Source organism: Engystomops pustulosus, chromosome 10 (genome assembly GCF_040894005.1).
Source record: "Engystomops pustulosus chromosome 10, aEngPut4.maternal, whole genome shotgun sequence".
Lineage (NCBI taxonomy): Eukaryota > Metazoa > Chordata > Amphibia > Anura > Leptodactylidae > Engystomops > Engystomops pustulosus.
This window is the reverse complement of record NC_092420.1, coordinates 87054730-87078042: the sequence shown is the minus strand read 5'-3', so window position 1 is coordinate 87078042 and position 23313 is coordinate 87054730. Positions and strand designations below refer to the sequence as shown.

Below are 23313 nucleotides of genomic sequence, written 5' to 3'. Positions count from 1 at the left end.
GTTTAGAGTCCCAAATCGACCTAACAGATCTTCTTTGACATAAGCCAAGTCTGTTCTAAAATATTTCGACCAAATTTTGTCAAAATTTGATGAAAACATTTTGGCAAATTTTTTTCACACGTTCCAGTATTTTTTAGTAGAATTTCTTCAAATTTGTCTGCATTTTAAATGTACAAATTTCTAAGTTAATTTCTACCAATTGTATCAAGAGCCCCTATAGGACCCAATCAAGACTTATACGACCGCAACTCCTTTATCCTAGAAGTTCAGTATAGGCTCCGGCCTTAGTGTTGCGTGACATGGCTCAGTGATAACTAGATGTGACATATATTCACAGTTACTTAATATGCAAAAAGTAATTACATTTTAATTATTACAAATAAATTGTGAAACACGGGCCCCCCTGGGATCCCAGTGCAGTCACTGCTGCCATCCCATCACCGGTTGTATGGACACTGGAAATATGGCTAAGGCTATTCTTAGTCAAGTCATGATGAGCAATAAATCAAACAATTAGCGGGTGACACTGATTGTCACTCACTAATTGTCATCATTTGTTGCATCATGTCACCATAGAGAAGAGCAGCAGATCCCCCCCCCATTATGTATTTGGGTAGCAGCAGACTCTATGTGCCAGCCTGGTCTGTGATGGGTCTGTACAACTTATCCCCAAATCTCCCATGAACCATATAATCCAGTCTTATATCTATACATTTACAAGCTTGTTCTCTAAACAATCTCAACTTTTCATTTTTCAGGCTCGCTGGTCTGTTTAGCTTCGTCTTCAATTTTTTTCCCTTCCCCATTACAGCAGGTTTATGTTGGTTTCTATGTCTATTTAGAATATTGTAATTGGAACCTTTCATTCATTTGGAAAATTCAGCGCATGCGCAGAGGGGCGAGTCTGGAGAACCAGAAATAGGATGAGGGTCATGTTTTCCACTAAATTAATTTATCCCTATGCACAGGGTAGAGGATAAATGTTTTATGGTGGGGGGAGGGTGCTGGCAACAGAACAGGGGGCCACATGTCCTGTTTGATTTCTATGAAATTTTAGAACTATGAATAAGCTTAAAATGTCAATGGAAACTATTAAAGGAATCCTACCATTTGATTTGGTGCATTATAAACCAAACATACCGTGAGAATGCTGTACACTGATGCAGAAACATATCTTGTTTAATCCCTGAATCGAGCCAGGTAATGTAAATCAAACTACTAAAACAATACGGAATGATGACAAAGCCATTTTTAAAATCATCGTAGGGTCACCATCTAATAATCACATTCCTTATGTTCCCTTTAAGCAATATCTGTCCTCTAGTTCTTGTGTGGCTACCTATCCGGCGGGGGCGCTTTCATACATCTAACCGGAGATCAAAAAAAGTTGCCTACCTGTTGGGTAGACTTGAGGTGGCGGTTCTCAGATCCGGCCCCGGGTTGCGCCATTCTCTTTTCCCTTCATTTAAATGGAGATTTTGTTTTCGGAAAATGCAATGGCAGAAAATCTTTTCTTTCATGGAAACACAAAGGGAAGATTAGTATATAAATGGAAAAGTCACACTGCAGGAGAAGCTCTCTCCATTTTAGGATTGCAAATGTGCCTGTGTCTCTGTGGCAGATAAGCTGTTCATTGAAGCAATGTGATGCCTTTATGCAAAGTAAAATGCCTTGTGTCGACAGCACTCTCAGCTTAAGGAAGGCTTTTTTGGTGTTAAACAGAGCACAAAATAGAACCAAATTGGGGACCCCCCCTAACCCCCCCCCCCTCATGTACCTGAAGAAGGCTTTATTCAACGCAAGGAGATGTCCAAACAACATGCTTATCTTCTATGGCTACACTGAGATGAAAACAACCATATACCGCACAATTATATGACATCAGGACCCGTTTATGACCAGGATGCAGCTAGCACAGACCTTCTCAAAAGCCAAACTGACCTCATGGACCACTTAATGTTCCATTTCAACTGCCTGCCAGTACTTCCCTCTCTGCATTTCATTGTCCGGACCTCTATATCATATTGCTCTAACACTGACCCACTAGAGTCAGCAATTAGTTGCAATGATATCATGCAGGGTTGCAAATAATTATAAAGAAACTCAAGCTATTGCATGGGTCCCCAGAGATCTGGGTAGTGGGGACACACAGTGGTGGAATGTAGCCAATTCTCACAGATCTGGACAGTCACATTCCTTATTAAATATCCGGCCCCTTCCTGTGTCCCCAGCCGAATCTTTGTGCCTTGTGTTTGATACCCCGTGCGTTTATACTGATTTCCCGCTGTGACCTCGATTCCGTTACTGACTTCACTCCTCTGCTGCCAGCTCTGACCTTCTGCATAGCTATTGACTACGATCCTGTGCTGCCTGTCCTGACCTCCTGCCTGTCCCCGACCACGATTCTGCTCTGCAACTCTGTTCTTTGCCTTGGCCACCACCACCTGTGGAGCGACCTTACTTCATTGCTCACGGTGGCATAGTGGGTCCTCTACCCGTGATCCTGACACAAGTCTTCACAGCAACTGCTTTTGCTGAATTTGCTCAAAAATGCATTGGGGCTTTTCGAGGATAAGAGGCAAGTCCATTTCTTGGCAGTCAAGTGATGTCTCAAAGACCAAAAATAACATGTGTATTCTAGTCCCCCTCTCTCTTCCTATCAAAAACTTGTACATCTTGGACTAGAATGGACTATAGGATTTGGCAATAAAGGACCCTTGACACCAGGGATCTCATTTGCTCAGTGGCACAGCATATGTAGCTGCACATGTTAAGGTGTTAGGATTGGTTTGGAAATAGAATTGAAACCCAACACAAGGTTTGTTCCATGTAGAGTCAGTTGCCAAACTGCTGCGGGATCTCTTATAAGTTTTGCATCAGGACTTAGGGGTGAATACATAACTAGTAACCCAGGCAATCCCTCTGTGACAAATAGGGGCACATTTACTTACCCGTCTCGTTGACCCCATCCAACGAGGATCCGGAGCTGCCGTGATTCACTAAGATCGTGCATCCAATTTCCTGCATGTGACGCTTCCCCGCTCAGGTCCGCCGGAGTTCACCTTCTTCTTCCCGGTGCATGTGAGTGCTGATCTTGCAACACAATTTTGAAAATTAAATTCCACGGTTTGTCGAATCAGTCGGGTTGTCCGACGGCAATGCCCCCGATTTGTGTTGCATAAAACCCAGAGCCGACGCGCCACAATCCGATTACATTCACCAAAAACCCAGGACAGTTCAGGGCAAATCGAAAAAATCCGGGAAACCCCACGGAAATGCGTCCAACGGACCCTAGGAGATGTGCCCCATAAAGTTAAAAGACTGTTTACAATTAGCAGATACAGCTGGGAGCCCTTTCACAGATTTTGCAAAGGGAGTCCATGACCTTCAAGCTATACCTTCGATTGGATGGCGGCAACATTTCTGGTCAATGTTTCCATATAGAGAGCTGTAATATGTACAATTAAGGTTAAGAGAAGATGTGACCAAGGTCCGGTGACTCAATTCCCAAACCTTCATATGCGCTTACACACATCATTCAGTGTTAAACAGTCACCAACCTTCACCAGAATATTCCTCCACCATCCAATGTCCTGTTTTAGCTCAGAGAGAGTTTGAGCCTAGAAGAAAATTAAAATCAGTCAACAAACCTAAATCCTCTTTCCTCTACTGCTGTCTCAGCTCAGTGAACAGCAAACTTCTCTCCATGTTATCAGTGTCCCTTGGTGTTGCCCGATTCCCCTCTCTCAATCAACGCTTCAGCTTCCAAGCTGCCACATTTCTTCTTCGAGGAGTTTCAAGTGATATTTTGGAAAAGTTTATAAGTATGGATTTCTTATTTTAATATAGGTTGTAATGAAGCACTAGAACAACAATTAGATTGCCCGTAGTTCTATAATTTGATTTTTTTAAAAATACCATATAGTAACATTCCAAAATATCAAAGACATTGGAAAAATCTCTGAACATTGACTTTTTGCCCCACAAAACATAATGTAGGGTCCCCCTTAAAAGGAACCTGCCATTTGAATCAACCCACCCAAAAGAAATCTTTCATAAAATTGTTTTAAATGCACTGCCCTTATACCTCAATTGTTCATTTCCATGGCTGCAATGTTAAAAAATCAGTTTGTAAACTCACAATGATATTTCTGGAGTCCTGCATATTAAATTTTACTTGCATTACCCTGCCCTGTCATGTGACTAGGGTGATGATTCTTTTCCCAGTAAAATTTGCAAAATCTACCTCATGTATATATCTGATCACATGAAATCACAGCATGCTTTCATGGAGGTATGGGGAGGAGTAAAAGTCCATGGAGGCATTCTGTGATTTCATGTAATCAGATACATACATGGGATAGACTTTGTAAATGTTAATGGGTAAAGAACCTTAGATGACATTACCCTAGTCAAAAGACACGAAGTTCTTAATGGTGAGAAGGCATATGGCATGGGGAGAAGTAGATGGGAGAAGACAACCTAGCAGGGCACACACCCCCTCTGTTGCTAGGGAAGATAAAGTTGATTTTATGGGAATGTGAGAGAAACCATTTTAGCTCATTTAGACATTTACTTAATAGGGCTCTATGGGAACCTGTCATTAGCTGCTTTTGCGAAAAATCTGGCAGGTTCCCTTTAATGTTATTAAAGAGATAGTTTATTGGGACATTATAAAGAAGGTCTCCGGATGCGCCAGATGTGCACGAGACCCCAATAGCTGGATGTTTGGAGATTTTTTGCTTCTGCATAAAATAAGTCTTACAATAAAAGCAAAAAAAAAAAAAAATAATAATAATAATAAATCATACAGACCAGATACAGTGACAAAAATATCACTCATCCTGCAAAAATCAAGCCCTCATTCAGAAACCTGAACAGAAAAGGAATAAAATGATATTTATTGATTTCAAGATGAAAATTTCGACTATTTGCTCAGACCTTACGAACCAAAGCCATTTACACCTTGAGGGGATATATATGGTATCTTGTTTTTTTAGGATGACTTTATTCTTGCCATTACCCAATCCAAGGCCAGCCCTAGATCCACCCTGAGCTTGTGTGCCGCCAGTACTATAGACAGAAGGACAATTTTTGTTCTACTCACAAATCTTTTTTTTTTTTGGAGGATTGTTTTACAGTTTCAAATCTAAGAAATATATAAAATGAAAACCACCAAATAATAATAAAAGAATGACAAGAAGGTGAAAGATGTGGAAAGGGAATGCGGAGGATTTGATCGGATTCGTCAGGCTGCTGTCCCCCAAGCGTTTCTCTGCTCCTGGTATACTGGTCACTATTCAGGCATAAGTCAGCAGTGATTGATTAAAATGGGTTTATTCCATCTAATGGATTGACATAGAGTGTCACAATACAATAATAACTTGCCAACTTGTCCCTGAGCCGTGGCGTTGCTTTCCGCAGGCAGAATTGGTTATCACACTTTGCACTGAGAAATACGTTTTCGAGAGATGTTAGTGAGTTATTATCCTAAGTCTCAAATGACCCCATTCAATTTGTGACTAAACTTCTTGCAGCGGGAGGAATAGATGGCGTGCATCGCCTGTCTATAACACAATGAAGTCATAAATCAATAGGGGTAGATTCATTAGAATTATAGATGGCTTCATTTTAATTATTAGTTGAGTTATGTTGACACATATAATACTTAAAGTGAACCTGTCCCCGGGATTGTCATTTTTAGCTGGTAACAGGTTCCAATAGTCTGTGGTATATTCAAAAAAAGACTTTATCAGCATTCTGAATACTTTCAGTACTTAATAAAATTTTGTTTCACATTATCTGGCTCCCTGCCAGCAGTGTGTTGTGAGTCCCAAGAGGTGGCAGCTGCAGCCTGTGTCTCCTAATGCATTTTTCCTCTACTCCACACCATTCCCCTTTCTCCTTTGCCTGCTCAGTGCACGTGAAGTACAAATAGAAAAAAAACTAACGAGTTAGGGCGGTGCCTCGTGTATTATCGTTGGGGAAAAGAAGGTAATATTCAAGCAGGCAAATCGAGCTGCTCATCTGAATTCCACCTGCTACAGTGCAAAGTAAGCCCACTCCGGGGTAAGATGTCCTTAGTCGCAGGAGAAATTCTTCCAAAGGTCGGGGGTTGAAACTGCGGCTCCCAAAGCTCCGAGACCCGGTACCCGTAATGGGACCCGTAATGGTGATTACAGGTAAAATGGAAAAAAGGAGTTATCATAGGGCGCTAAGAACCATCTGAGATGGAGTGTCAACACCAGGAAGGGCTGATTATTCTGCATCTGAAAAGGGTATCTATTTATTTAAGAAAAACTAGTAAGGACAATATCCATCAACAATAAAACCATACTAAGAGAGATAAAAAAAAGTATATAAAAACACCGAAGCTGTCAACATGTTTCGGGAATCTACCCTTCATCAGACTGCTCATAGGACAAATGCTCAATGCACATAACAGAGATAGATGAGTGTGGAGGAGAGGAGACTGAGACACAGACACACACAGGTTGCATCTGCCTATGTGAAAGAAAGTTTTATAAAGTACCAAAATAATTCAGAATACTAATAATGGCATTTTTTGTGACCACCATTAGGTACACATGATATGTCACAGGAAGCTCCGTTGACTGACCAATTCATTGACTTAGGTTTGCAACAAGGGATGAGCATCTACGGACACTCCTTCCATGTCGGTAATACCTGTGATCGGTGCAAGCACATTCCACCATTTTTCTGAGGATACTCACTGCCGGTAACATCATCGTAGAGCAACAATAATAGAGCAAGAACCGATACCGGTTGAGTTACCAACATGGCTGGAGGTGGGCGAATCCCCCCCCCCCCCAGCAAGAAGGTCGTGATTATCAAAAAACGAAACTTAGCTTTATTTGTTGCTAGACTTACCACTAGTAGGATTTTACCATTTTTTGAAATGGCTGGTGCCCCATCGTGTGCTAAGACATCAGGGGTGGAAGATTATTCTCGTGAACTGCTGAATTGTTATCACATAAAAAAGGTGACAGATAAGGAGTAGATCAATCATCATCGGGAGAGGGAATTTGCTGTATTGTAACCAGGGTCAGATAAAGGCTGCCATGGGCCCTGGGCTGTATGAATATTAGAGCCCGTCTGGAAGTCACTTCCTACATATGGGACTAGAATCATCTTCTTGGGGGATGGAGGACCATCAAGGTCCTGAAATGACTTTAGTGTACATGTCTATTGAGAGCAAGATTTGGGTGGCCATGGACCTCCCTAGAAGACTTGGGTCCCGGGCTACCACCAAATTTTAATCTATAATCTAATGTCCCAAATGGAGTATATTTAGACTCACGGTCCTTGCAACTGCTGTAAAGCATATCTCTTGCTGTTTAGAGAAAGCAAGATGGACTCCTCTATCATCATGTGCCGAAAATAGAATAGGCAAAATGTACAATCCAAGATGATAACAAATACTACAATCTGGTTATAGATTATTGAGAAGAAGGTAGGAGATTCAGTCCCTTACAAGGAGCTTATTTTAGCATAGTCTATAGAACTTGGAGAACCTTATAAAATACATACGGTACATAATATAGTATAAAAGTTGTACGTCCCCTTATAACTCAAGCCCAAAACATAGTAGGTCCAGCAATTACTGATATCCAATACATAATAAAGTGCTGAGATGAGTCTGGCGCCCCCTACCTTTGTAACTTTCCCAATCACGAGCGTCCATAAAATACCTCTGACCGTCCATCAGTAATTATGAGCCATGGGAAACCCTTAGTTGAATCCGTTTAGTCTTAGGGGCAGTGATATTTTTTGTAAGAAGGTGCAAATGTGTCCCACGTCCTACAATCCCTGCGTAACTTGCTGAAGTTGCACATTTTGCTATCGCTACCTCCTGAGGACCTGAAATCTCTTAGAATGAAATGCATTGCTCTCCGGAGCCTGGGGGTATGGCAGAATATGAGAGTACATTAATATAGTACCTCCTGCCATTGGTGCGTGTTTATGGGGTTTGACCGGACTGAATTCCCTTTCGGCAGGAGGCAATTTTCGAGAAGAGCGAGGGACTTCACTTGCAGACACTGTGACACATTGGCTTCCACCACCCTCCCTCATCCTTTATATACTGCATTGCGACACTACCAAGGTGACCCTGTATTAAAATAATTGAAAGGCAGAAGCTGTAATGATTTCTGCCTGTTCCATTTTTGGCATCTAATACAGAGGTGTAAGTGTTTTGTAACAGCTGTATGGGAACGTACGGCTCCCCGGAGCACAATATATTTAATACCCAAGTAAACATTAATAACGTAGGCTGCCTGTGTTTTTGTAACTCGCAGAAAGAGATGTGGATTGGCTCATAAAACAAACTGCTCGCAGCTTTCCCTGTGATATATGCAGGTCCGGGGATTCGGGCAGTGGGCAGTTTTAGGGTCTGCATGGATGCGCCGTCATAGGGAAACGTACCGTGTGTGGGAGCAGATGCCCTGTCACACAGTGACTGCCTTAGAGGTTTAACCAATGGAACGCCAATGACAGAAATTTGGATATCTGGTTATAAAAATATCTCGAAAAATAATGCAGAATTGAGTTTGGAATTTCCATTTTCGAAACTACAGATCATAGATAAGCCCCCTATTTACTTGTATTGGGCACGGTTCGTGATCGCAGGTGCAGCCTGATAAACAATTAAAGGGATATGCTCCTGGCTGAAGCATTGCAGCACCTTTAAGTTGTGGCACGTGAAATCAGAGCTGCACCGATCTGATAAAAGCAGTCCCCCACTTAAAGGAAACCTACCACTTGAAGTGGCAGGTTTCAGAAGAAAATACCGAGCACCAGCTCAGGGTGAGCTGGTGCCGGAGCTTATTTTTGTTAGTGTTTTAAACCGCGGTATCGCGGTTTAAAACACTTTTTAAACTGTATAGCCGGCGCAGGGAGGTACGCACTCGGCGCTTACCATGCGCGCGACCGTGCGCGCGGCTACATAGGAAGTGAAGGAGAGCCGCGCGCATGGTAAGCGCCGAGCGCGTACCTCCCTGCGCCGGCTATACAGTTTAAAAAGTGTTTTAAACCGCGATACCGCGGTTTAAAACACTAACAAAAATAAGCTCCGGCACCAGCTCACCCTGAGCTGGTGCACGGTATTTTCTTCTGAAACCTGCCACTTCAAGTGGTAGATTTCCTTTAAAGGGGTGTTCCCATTTCAGCAAATTAATGTTATTGTTTGCATTCTGAAAAGTTATACGAGTTTCCAATATACCGTATTTTCCGGACTATAAGGCACACGTAAAATCCTTTGATTTTCTCAGAAATCAAAGCTGCGCCAACACAGACAACAGCTGCCTTGAATTGTGCACAGGTCTGCCACCTGCTGGTCATTCATCCTTATAATCAGGTGTGCCTTATATATGAACCTAGATGTTTTAGCAGGCATTTATTGATGATGCGCCTTATAATCCAGAGCGCCTTAAAGTCCGAAAAATTACAGAAATTTCTGTATCAATTCCTCATGATTTTCTAGATCTCTGCTTGCTGTCACTCTGCAGAAAGCTTCTATGTTACTTCTAGTGGATAGGAATCTATCCATGGTCACACAGGTAGTCATATAGGTGCACGGCTCGTTAGTATAACAGAGTAATCAGAGCTGTGTGATACTAATGAGCAGTGCACCTGTGTGACTACGGACAGATTTCTGTCCCATGGAAGTAACATAGAAGCTTTCTGTAGAATGACAGCAAGCAGAGATCTAGAAAACCGTAAGGAATTGATACAGAAAGTATATTGGAAAATTGTAGAACTTTTTATGGTAAAAAAAATTAACATTAACATTAATTTGCTTAATTGGGAATACCCCTTTAAGAACACCTGACTTACAGATGACCCCAAGTTACAAACAAACCTCTCTTCCCACTGTGACCTCTGGTCTCTGGACGCTGGTAATTTACTAAACTTTAATCCCAGGCTGCAATGATCAAGGTTCGTTGTTAATCCTTGTTCTTTAGTCAAACCCAAAATTTTCTAAATCCAGTTGTCATAGGGAACAAAAAATACTTTCTCTGGCATTATACTTACTAAATATACCTGTTACCACTTACATACAAATTCACTTTAAGAACAAACCTATAGAATAAACCGGGAACTGCCTATACTATCCCATACTGAATACCAGTCACTGATGTATAGGATGGGAAAGGAGCAAACATCTAGTAAAAAAAATTACTTTGGGCAATTTCCAATTTTTTGTTGTCCTATCTACTGCAATGTGCAATCTACTGGATTGTGCAAAATATTCATATTTCATCACTAGAAAATCTATATTCTGATATATATTTTAATACATTTGTCACCATTTATTATCTGATATTTTTAATACTATGCCCCTACACAAGATGGAGCCCATATTTCCAGCATAAGAGTAGATGTCTAGTTGTAGCTTAAAGTGAATCTGTCACTTAAAGTAACCCACACTAACTAAACATATATTTGAAAACTGCCATTATACAGCAGTACAACTATCCATATATTGTTATTCCCCATACCTAAAAGTATTGTATTGTACTACTATCATACAATAGTACAACTATCCAAATATTGTTACTCCCCATACCTTATTCTAGCACAGCAAGGCCTAAATATTCTTAATTGACAAGGGGCCTGCTTTCTCTTCAACTGTGCCAACTCAGCTCTGCTACATGATTCAGATGCTGGCTGTGTGCCTGTTGAAGAGAAATACTGAGGGTGAATGAAGGGATTGACAGAGACACTGGCTGTAAGTGATGGGATGAAGAGAAATCAACTCAGGAATTCCTTTCAGTAAGGGGAAACTGGAGGCGTGGCTGAGCAGGAAGGACATGAATACGCAACTCTGAGAAAATACAATGATCAGACTGACATGGGGTAATTTGCATAGATTGTGATTCAACTTTACAAACGAACTGTGGAACTTTTCAGGCATGAGAAATAACAATATATGGATAGTTGTACTGCTGTCTTTAGTTAGTGTTGGTAACTTTAAGTGACAGATTCACTTTAAGCTACAACCAGACCTCTAATCTTATTATGCTGGAAATATGGGCTCCATCTTGTGCAGGGGCATAGCTAATGGGGCTTGTGGAATTACAGTGGGTGCAAATAATCTACTTGTCAAGACAAGAGAAAAACTTCCCATAACTTCTGTCCCTGCTTACTTACTGGCCCTGCGATAAACTGCGGGTGACAACTGGGCGACGGTCCCTACCCTGTATCCATGCACAGAACAGTATCACATAAAAACAAGAAAAACAAACCAGACAAACAATAGGGTCAGTCAAAACAAATCAAAACCAAGATGGAGACGAGGTTTAATCTAGGACTGTACATTCTATTTCATCCCCTCTACAGATAATCAATTGTGTATTTTTACAAACTAAAAACATGCACATCAACATCCTCGATAGAAATCATTGGCCAATAAGAAATAATTATTTTAATTGAGAAATATTCTTTCCGTGTTGATGGCGGCTATAGGCGCGCTTTGTACCTGGGTTTGGCACACACTTTAAAGGCTCACTGTTTTATACCCAGTGAGTTCCCATCTATCTTTTTTGTTTCTTTTTCTGCTCTTTTCATGAAGAAAAAAAAAATATCAGAGTGACATTCACTTTGATTCATAAAAACGTTACAAGAGCAGGCTCACGCTGGCTCGAGCGGCACATTAGGTGGGGCTGTCATGTGCAGGTCCTTGATGTTCCCCTCTAAACTCTTACCACCCTGACAGTTAGACACATCTATATTCCTACTGAAAATAAAGTTTTTTTTTGCAAAGTCCTCCGAGATCAGGCTGTTGTCTACTTCCAGTCATGTTATTCCAACTCCGGCACAGTTCACATCTCAGTTTTGGCAATGACTGGTTTGTGTCCTGGAATAACTCTTGGCATTTGCACCAAAGGTGCACGTACACCCCCATGCACCCACCTTATGCCACAAGAGTGGCCAGTGGCATATGCTGAGTTGGCATGTTTTGTAACTATATAGCGAAGCGTAGTGTATTATGTGTTCTCTGCATCGTGGGAGAATAAAACAAACATCTAGAAGTCGATAAATGGCACTGTATGGCTACACATACCGAAACATCGGAGGTATATGTTGGAGGACAGTGTAGAAGAACCAGAGGATTTTAGTCAAATGACTCAGAGTCCAAAGAATGGAGAAAGGTGCAGAGGTAACATCTAACATCTGGGCTCTGGTGGCTTTTGGCCCTCCGCTACCTACTAGGAGTAAGTACCCACCGATTTTGATATGATCCTAAGGACTAGTCAGCAAAAACCCCTACAGGTAGATAGCACATGGTATATATTGCATTAGGGTCATTTTTATCTTCTCCATAAGTATACACTTTTTTTTTTTCCCGACGTTGGTCATGGATGAGTAGCATCACTTTCCAATCACTGGTCTCAATAGTAGTGAAAAGTGGACCCCGAATTGCAAGGGTAACACAAGAAAACGGTGCCAGCACCAATTGCGGTTGTTACTGGTGGGCGTGAGCGTTCGGGTTCAGTAACCGAACCATAACGGTCAAGTTCAGGTCCACTCATTACAACTCAACAGTCACATGGCAAGTATGGAAGTAATGGACATATAAGCAGGAAGAACATATATACCCCTTACAAAGACATCATTAATAATAATAATTGGGAAATAATTGAAAATATGTTAAAATAATAATAATTTATTGGAGCTGCAAAAACCTAAAAAAACTTCAGATTATCACAACATTAAAAAAAACCAAACCAATATGCAAAATTAAAAGTGATGAATAAGATTTGCTTAGCTGAAACTACAACAAATATTTCAGAATATTCCAATGTTCGGGTCCGAACTGACGTTGTCGCCGATTATGATGGACACGACAGGAGAGCAAGAAAAAATCATAAGCGACAGCGTATGATAAATCTCGCCCCAATGTTTGAAGAAGTCATCTTACCTAAAGTCTATGGTGGATAATATCAGATACACACCAGCAGAGACGCCCCGATACACGTGGTAACCATCTTGCCCGTTTGATGTCAGACATGGGTGAGCAGCGATGTACCATGCTGTTGTAATGAGTAACCATATGTGTCCAACAATATGCTGCATCAATCGAGCATCAATGTCAAACTTCATTTCCGGATCATAATTCTGTAAGAAGATGAACTTCGGACCCATCAGACCAGTCAAAATGTAAAATATGCAACGAGCCTCTTTGGTAGGGATGAGTGGACCTAGTCCGAGTATGGCTGAACCTGGAACATAAGTATTTGGGTACCCACACACAGCGCTAACACCCGGCATCAGTATTATTTGTATATTGGCGGTGTGTGCGTGCCGCCATTTACCCTAGAACTGTCCTTCCCTGTGACCTCATAGGAAAGCGATGATCCTAGGGAAAATAGTGGCATGAATGTGCCATCGGATTAAATGCCCACAGTGGTTTTGCCGGCGGCATTGAAAGGGTTGACACCCGTGATCGGTGCCAGAATGGATCGTGGGTGATAGCGGTGGGTGTGAAAAACTGGTTGTGGAACTAGCTCTTTCCGAACGTTGAACTGGAACTCAAGTCAAGGTTTGGTGACCCAAACGTGGAGTGTTTGGCACAGACCTGAACATTGTGCTTTGAGTCCACTCATCTCTAATCTGTAGCCATTCTCTGCCATCTTCTGTATAAGGCTACATTCACACGATATGTGCCCGCCGTACTGTAGCACGGCGGGCGCACGTCGCCCTTCTCCATAGTGATTTGTGGTACACAGCACCATATTCCGGGGAATGATAGGACATGACCTGTATGCTGTACCACACCGCTCCTGTAAGGCGCCATGAGCCCATTGCCATCTCTGGGGGACGTATATACGGCGTATATACATCGGCCATATATATGTTGCCCATACGGCTGTGTGAATATAGCCTAATTCTGATGTCTTCTTCAAGCATAAAGGTGCTTAGGTGACTTCTACATCTGCCCCCCCCCCCCCTTATGGCTTTGCCTCCTGAACAATCCACCGGTGCCCCACGCTGCCGAACCTCAGCCGCAGGAAACCATCAGAACTTGACCTGCAGCTGAAGCTGAACAAGATGTGCATATAGCAAAGTACATGCAGAATCCTCATCTCTGGATCTAAATTGTAAAGTGCGGCTCTGATTACAAACGGCTTTTGTCACCTCCTATCGAGCAGCTGTGAATTTTGTACCCAAGCGATGACGCGCCTCAATCACATCTCACCCATCACATTATAAACTAAGGCATAAATGAAGGCAAAATGATGCTTGATAAACCTCAAGCGCAGGAGGCGGCGGCTAAATAACTGCGCAGGAAAGTAGCTCTTCTGTCATTAGGTTTAATAAATGGAGTAAGATTTCAGAATTTCCTCAGGTGCTTTTTATACCTTGGAAATCAGATCCCAGACTTACTAAATCAGATCATATTAAGACGCGCCATCTACGCTGCAGGGAGGTTTATTCTTCTGCTTTTCTTTATTAAAATACTGAAGGAGGGAAGAGCAAACGGCTGGAATCACCCAAGCCGAGGCATCAGTAAAACATAACAACCGGCAAATCATGGAGCCAAAATGTTGTGTCCGAAAACTGAGAGGGTCAGTATAGACAAGATGATTTTGTAACATGGTTCTACACAACAGATAAGAAGAGTAATATATAGTTATTGGACCCACTGGGCCCAGCTCCTCCTGCTCTCTAACATGCTGCCTGCAGATAGGACACTGCAAAATCTCTTCAGCTCATCCTCCTATAAAACATGCCACCTGCAGATAGGACACTATGTACAATCTGCTCAGCCTGCTCTATAACATGCTGCCTGCACACAGAACACTGTACAATCTGTTCAGCTCCTCCTGCTCTATAACATGTTGCCTGTAGATAGGACACTATGTACAATCTGCTCAGCTCCTCCTGCTCTATAACATGCTTCCTGCAGATAGGGCACTATGTACAATCTGCTCAGCTCCTCCTGCTCTATAACATGCTGCCTGCAGATAGGACACTATGTACAATCTGCTCAGCTCCTCCTGCTCTATAACATGCTGCCTGCAGATAGGACACTATGTGCAATCTGCTTAGCTCCTCCTGCTCTATAACTTGCTGCCTGCAGATAGGACACTATGCACCATCTGCTCAGCTCCTCCTGCTCTATAACATGCTGCCTGCAGATAGGACACTATGTACAATATACTCTGCTCCTCCTGCTCTATAACATGCTGCCTGCAGATAGGACACTATGTACAATTTGCTCAGCTCCTCCTGCTCTATAACATACTGCCTGCAGATAGGACACTAAGTACAATCTGCTCAGCTCCTCCTGCTTTATAACATGCTGCCTGCAGATAAAACACTATGTACAATCTGCTCAACTCCACCTGCTCTATAACATGCTGCCTGCAGATAGGACACTTTGTACAATCTGCTCAGCTCTTCCTGCTCTATAACATGCTGCCTGCAGATAGGACACTATGTACAATCTGCTCAGCTCCTCCTGCTTTATAACATGCTGCCTGCAGACAGGACACTATGTACAGTCTGCTCAGCTCCTCCTGCTCTATAACATGTTGCCTGCAGATAGGACACTATGTACAATATACTCTGCTCCTCCTGCTCTATAACATGCTGCCTGCAGATAGGACACTATGTACAATTTGCTCAGCTCCTCCTGCTCTATAACATACTGCCTGCAGATAGGACACTAAGTACAATCTGCTCAGCTCCTCCTGCTTTATAACATGCTGCCTGCAGATAAAACACTATGTACAATCTGCTCAACTCCACCTGCTCTATAACATGCTGCCTGCAGATAGGACACTTTGTACAATCTGCTCAGCTCTTCCTGCTCTATAACATGCTGCCTGCAGATAGGACACTATGTACAATCTGCTCAGCTCCTCCTGCTTTATAACATGTCTTCTGCCAATAATAACAGCAATGGTTTCCTGTAAGTTGAAGTTTTGTGTAACAAAGTTTGCAGATGCCAGACGACACTCGCTTCCATTTTTTACAATCTCAGAGCCACAAACAAAATGGTTTCTCCCATCTGCCTATTTTTATTACACTTTCCTAATAAATAGTAACAGATTGCACATAAGTAACTGGTGACGAGTAGAACTGCGCATTATTTATCAAGACAGCTCAATTTAAAATGAAAAATATAAGTCATTTATGCCAGAAGCAGGTGCATTAATTTCTGCTGTTAAGTACATAAATATGCACATTTTCATACAAGACCTTGATGATTTAGTCAATTCTGTGCTCGCATATGAATGAAGATCACACAGCCGTGTAATAAAACCAATGGCTTCAAATCTGTCCCGAAAAAAGCGAATAAAATTATAGTGATAGATGTAAATAATATAAATTAAAGGGAGTCTACAGCTCCCACATCCCCCTACATGTAAAACCAACTATGGGGGACACTTTATAAGCTTTCCAGGCATACCTGCCTTGTCTCTATCAGGTATAGTATTTTATAGAAAATTCAGTTTTTATATTTATTTTTAAAAAATTTACCATCAAAATCCATCATGATAAACCAGGGACATTACTCATAGATCCAGGCACCGGGACTGTGGTAATCTCTTATTTGTTATCCATGGAATCCTTCCTTCTCAAAGAAGATCTCCCATTTGTTTTTATGCATTGTGAGCCAAACATACCTTAAGAATGCTGTAGCGACATTAATGCAGAAACATATCTTGTTTATTTCCTGATCCGAGTGGTTTTGCTAAAAAAAACAATTATAAAATTCAGGACCTCGGGAAAGCTGGGTTGCATACAGGCTGCCTACATAAACACATTATACAGAGCTTCCTGAACTGTCAAGACAGGACTAATCAACCAGAGCTGGATGACTCATACACAGCAGCTGGGAGATTGATTACTTCTGCCTTTCAGGCACAACACAGGGATGACATGTTCTAGGCTTATGCTGGGAAGGACAAGGCTGGAGCAGTGCATAATTAGGGTAAGAGGAGAAGGGCGGAGCAGCCACAGGAACAACAGAGCCTCTATCATAATTTTAGAACAATTTTTTTCAGCAAAACTACTTAGTTTAGGATTGAACATGATCTGTTTCTGCATCATTGTAGCTACAACATTCTCAAGGTACGTTTGGTTCATAATGCATAAAACCAAATAGTAGATTTTCATTAAAATCAACTTTTGTAATTATGCTAATGAGCCACAGGGGCTCCGGGAGGTTTTACTAGAACCGTTCCGTTCTGTAGCTTGACAGGCTGTTATACTGTGCAGGTGCACTCTCCCAACCCCGGTCCCTATGGTACTATGACACCAACTTGTGGACATCATGCTAAAGGTCTCATTTCTTTGAAATCAGGACTGTGAATTAGTGACCATTGTGATTTCTTATCTTATTGTTGGAACCATCTTGGTAGGGTAACATGAGACTGAGATAACTGATGGATGTCTTCCGATTAGAGAGGAACCGGCGGTGCCATATGCTGTAGTGATAACATACTGAGGATAGCTTTGTGAACTGAATGCAGCTAAGCCACAACTTTGTCCGAATTTATTGTGATGGGGACAGTGGTCTCCGGGCAGCCATTGGCATCTGCTGCAGCTTTAGCTCCAGATGGTCTTCAAGTGACGTAACTGATCATATTATTTCTATTGCAGCAACAACGTAGACTTGATCTTCTTACAATTACCAGCCCCGGTAAGTACCATACTAATAGACTGCAGGTGATGGATGACATTACTGGGGAAATATTCAAGCAGCAAAGGAATATCATTCATGTGGTGAAGGACAAGTGTTGGGCATCTTTGTTTATCATTGTTGTCAACTGCTCCTCAACTCATATGGGAACGGAAAACAAAGAGTAGACCTATAGATACAGATAGATACATAAGGATTCTTCTCCGTTACAAGATATAAGGTTTATTTTTAATTTAAAGGGGTTTTCCAGTCCTTTGAACGTGAATATTAGAATCTTAGGATAGGCCAATCAATACTAGAGAGTGGAGATCCAATCCGGATTTGGGGCATTTTGGAGCGATATGGCTGCAAAGCATCAGTGCATAATTTTTGGTTTTGGAAAAGCCCAGTTATTGCACCGCTCTGGTAGTTCTAGCCTTTGGGACATCCACGTGGACATCCAATGGAGTTACCTGCCAATCTGTGGTTTCCTTGGACCATGGGAAGTCCCTGTTCCACGAAACAAATGGAGCCCATTCCTTGACACTGCTGACATAAAACACCATTAATAAGTTGCCCATAATTTCATGCTAAAAACTATTTATTGGCAAAATTCATGTGCAATAAGTGTTGTGTTCAGACAATACGAATAACACATTGCAGGCAGATTGTTCTTCACCAGATTAAAAAAAACATCCAATTTACTGTAGCACGTCTCATGACTACCCAACACTTGCAACCAGGATGCAGCCAGGACTTCCAAATTCTGGAAGTACCAAAACAACCTTGTTCCTTATTTTTGGCACCCCAGACCCTACAGTGTTTTTCAGAAATCCTGAAGAACCCCTCAGGCAATGAACTGCAGATACAGCCACTACAAAAGCTTATGAAGCTGTGGCCAGCAAATACAATGAGGATACAACTGCTCCATGTGGCCCTGACAATGGCTTACTGATGGTGCATCCAAAAAATAGGCAACACTCTTCATGTTATGGCAAAGTACCTAAAAAAAATGTTTGCCTCACATCCCCATAAAATGAACTTTGTGCTCTTACCTGGCATACAGATCCAGCAGCAAGTCAGAGGGGGTGTGGCCTCCTCAGCCAGTTCCAGTGGCCCCTCCCATCCTCACTCTTACACTCCACCCCATCCTCCGATGTCAACTGGTGACAGGTCCCCATTCAAAGGGCTTTTTTAGTGTGAAAATCTAAATTGGGGTATGGGAACAACATAGAATTCACTTTACCCTCTTCTGTGTCAATATCTTGCAGGTTTGGAAAACCCTTTTAGCATATTTTAGTTTTATATATTTTTAGACTGTTTAAGTATTTTTTGCTTCGTTTAAATTTTGACCAGACTTTTACAAAGAGTTATATCTTATGTCTGCACAATAGTGATTTTTATTGTTAAAAAACCTGTTAATATCTTTAGAACCTCAATATTTTGGAAAAATATAATTGCCACATATGTTATGTTTTCTACTTATGGGCTTATTCTTGTTGTGTTCAATTATCCTAAAAAAAAATGTCTTGTAAAACGTAATATCATTTGGATAATTTTTATATTATTTTTGTCTGTTTCCTGAGAGTTATGAGCATTTCAAAAACACTCAACTAGCAGAAAATCCGATAACCACAAAAATTTGACGATCAATCAGGTTTAATGTGCTATCATTTTAAGTTGGCAAACAGGGCTGGGCATGATGCCTACATATAAGAAGTCATAGGAAATCCACATTATAGAACCTAACGTGTTATAGACATTTCTATATTTTGTTCCTCTGGGAAGTTCTGATCATGATGACGAAAATGAAGGGGGGAGATTTATCCAAAAATTTTGTAGAGGAAAAATAACTTAGTTTTTGAAAGGAATCAGGAGCCAAATTAGCCATAATGGAACCAGTTTATGGAGCAGTGTATTATAATATCAGCCGTAGCCTGGAGCCCAACCACTCCATGGGGCCCATGGCTGCCCAAACCACCCAAACCACCTTCATCCATGAAATCCTCATCCATCTGTTCCTGCTCTCAATACACATGTACACAATTTATATAAGGACCTTTGAAGGTGCTCGAAAGGTCCTATAACCACCGATTGAAAGCAGCAAAAGATTCTAGTACCAGATGTAAGAAGTGATTCCAGACTTGCAGGGCCCCCCATACTTATATTGTCCCTCCCCTGCTTAAATTGTCTCTCCCTTGCTTATGTTGCCCCACCCCTGCTCATGTATCTACTTTCCAGCTTATATTGCCCCCTCTGTTAATATTTTGCCCTTTCCAGCAGCATCCCCCCACTACTAAATCCAATACTCACCACTTACTTTTCCCTGTAGCAAACCTCTTTTACCTCTGTTGCCAACAGTCTCATTGTGATGAAATCGGCATGCCTGCCGGCTTCACAGCCGTATGTAGACACAGAAGAGGAGTGAAGAGTAGAGAGGAACATTACTACTAGGGAACAGGGAATATTCAGTTTGGGATTTTTTTTCATAGAGGTTGCAGCCCGGGCAGTGGTGTAACTAGAAGCTGATGGGCCCCAGTGCAAAGTCTGTGCCAGGCCTCCAACTATAATGTATGGTTTATAGTAATAGTCTTCTCATATGGGAAAGTGACACCATAAGGGCCCCCTAAACCTCTTGGGCTTGGATGTGACCGTACTCTCTGCACCCCCTCAAGTTACGCCACTGAGCCCAGGGCCAGGCTCTCCATAATCCATTCTTGGGCTTAAGGCAGTAGTTGTGGACTGCGCCAATTACATGATATTTTCACTTCCTAACAAAGGTATCTATGCCCCTCCTGAACGTGAACATCGGATAAACGATCAGAACCTTATGTGACAGTGAATTCCATAGTCTCACTGCTCTTACATTAAAGAATCCTATGGCAATGGTGAAATGTCTTTTCTCTAGGTGTAGAGGGTGTCCTATGTCTTGACCACAGGACTAGGTGAAACTAGATTATTACAGTTATCTATCTATTGTAATTAATTTACCCAATCTTTGTATTTCCAAACTGATTTAATAAAGCTGTACACTTTCCTCTAGTCTTCACAAGTTCAACTATGTTTCTCTTAGACACTCTCCATGTGTGGTCATCTAGATTCATCTCATAAGTTGCCTTGGCAGCAACCTGGCTTTGGTTGCTAAAGTTAAAGAGGACCTTTCACCACCTCACATATGTGGAGATGCACATAGTATACTGTAGGGGCTGCTATGCATATCCAGGAGCACTTTGATTTTTCTCTCTAGCCCCCACAGTTGCTGAGATATCAGTCACAGTATCTGACCATTATAATCCTCTCTGCTGTCAGAGGGGAGGAGCTTGGAGGGGGCGTGTTTTATAATAATCTTCTCTGACAAGTCAAGATTATAATAATCTTCTCTGACAAGTCGAGATTATAATAACACACGACCCTACCTCTGCTCCAGCTCCTCCTCTATGACAGTGGAGAGGATTATAATGGTCAGATACTGGGACTGGTATCGCAGCAACTGTGGGAGCTACAGAGAAAAATCAAAGTACCCCTGAATCTGTGTAGAATCCCCCTTGTATAATTTAACTCCACATGTGTAAAGTAGTTAAAGGTCTTCTTTAAGTTTATATGTATTCACCTACCAGCTCAAATATTTCTCCTTTGCTCAGACACTTTTTAAGAACCGTTCCTACACAACATATGTGAATGGCAGCAGTGGAAAAAGTTGCAAAACTTGCACTTCAGGTTTAATGATCCTTTTAAAGATGCATCAGCCTGTAATTGGTGGGATATTTTTTCTCTTTCAAGGCAACGCGAATATCAACCAGCATTGCCCAGAATTCACAATGTGCATTAGCAGTCCTGGCTCGATCTGACAGATGTTGCCACCCCTTGGCAATAGAAACATTTTATGCCTTTTAGCCGTATTCAGTATCCAGTAATCAAGTTAATGTATGCTCAATGCTTTCCCAGCAATAAAACTAATGATGACATCCAGCTATTACCGACAACTTCCCAATGATCAGATGTTCAGAGGCACCAAAAATATAGATTTTTTTTCTCAAAATGTTTGAATATTGCTGTAAAATTTGGGAAATTCAAGGAGCATGGATATGCATAATTCCATCATTTCATTTTCAATCCAATAATAATAATAAGTTGATTTGGATTAATTTACAGATTTTGTCGCAAGATAATAGTAACGGGATAATTAACCATTTTGTCTACCATATAGCACACAATGGGGCACATATACTTAAGCGGTCATGAGGGTTCACCCAAAGTGCATTGTCCGGCCGGAATGCACTGTGTCGCGATTCACTAAGATCGTGTGCCTGATATCCTGCATGTGTCGCTTCCCCGCTCAGGTCCACCGGAGTTCACCTTCTTCTTCCCGGTGCATGTAAGTGCATTGGATGCGACACAATTTGAATGTTAAAGGGGTATTCCAGGAATCAGCATAATTCACATACAAATGGGCACTCAAAATATAAGCTAATGTGTAATTAGTTGTTATTTAAAATTTTGCTCCCCTTAGCAGAAAATGCTGGTGACATAGACTGTAATGAATTATTAAAATGCTACTGGCCCTTTAATCAGTCCGTTAATTTCCTCCACGCGGTCCGTCACAGAAAAGAAGATGGCCGCTGGTCACATGTCCACATCACATGTCCTGTACCTGCCTGGGCAGGGTCATGTGATCACCACTACGTTTGGCTGTAGTCGGTTGGTTGCAGTGCATCCAGTATGGCCAGTTTTGTGGTGATGGCAGTTACACATCATTACTATGGTAACAGAGCAAGAAAACCTGTTACATCATCACTGTTAGCAGAGCATAAGTGGTAGGAGGAGTTACTGAGAACTAAAGGATCATGGAACTTGTAGTTTCCAGTGGCGGCCATCTTAGTGATAACTCCACCTACTTTAGAGAGGCCATAAATTTTGTAAATCATAAAATCATATTATTTTAGCTCCGTTTTGTGACTAATGACATTGAGTATTGTTGTATTCATTTATTTATATCATCAAGGGTTTTTGTGTCAGACGTTCATATTCCCGGAATACCCCTTTAAATCCCGCGTTCAGTCCGAATCGGTCGGAATGTCTGACGGCACGCCCCCCGATATCTGTAGCATGAAAGCAGCGCAGCTTCGCCAAAATGCGATCCCTTTCTAAATACCTGTCAAAGCGGCGCAAATCCCGAAAATGTCGGGAAGTCTGATGAAAGTGGATCTGATGTGCGTAGAAGTACCAGTAGTATTAACCATAAATGTCCAGATTATGATGGGTCAGGTCTAAAGAATAGGGTCTGTTTTGTTTTTTGAAAAAAATAGAATCATCTCTGCCCAAAAGTTGTGTCCTATCCCCTGAAGACCCAAATAACCTCTATCTGGTAAGGATTCTTTGACACAAGTAAGCTAAGAGCTATTGCAGAAAATGTAAAAAAATGGTAGATCTTAAAGGGGTTTTCCAGACAAGAAAAATGAATGACCTAGGTTAGGCCTTCAATATCAGATTGAAGGGGATCTAATGTCCAACAACCCCATAGATCAAATGATGAACAAATAGAAGACGGTCCTCAATATTTGAAAGGACTTTGAAGGGAAAAAATTCAAGCAATTTTCTTCTTACATCAAGTTTTTGCGATTGTGTCTGTTCTTCAAGGTTCTAAAATATACTAGAAC

At 41.6% G+C, this 23313-nt stretch overlaps 1 protein-coding gene across 1 annotated transcript in view; it reads left to right on the top strand.

Moving 5' to 3' along the window:
• Positions 1-23313, top strand: part of AGBL4 (AGBL carboxypeptidase 4) — a 1134440-nt gene that overhangs the window by 678533 nt on the left and 432594 nt on the right. Inside the window, exon 6 of the mRNA XM_072127046.1 lies at positions 17638-17677. Coding sequence (XP_071983147.1) covers positions 17638-17677 — 40 coding nt within the window. The remainder of the gene's footprint in view (positions 1-17637; positions 17678-23313) is intronic.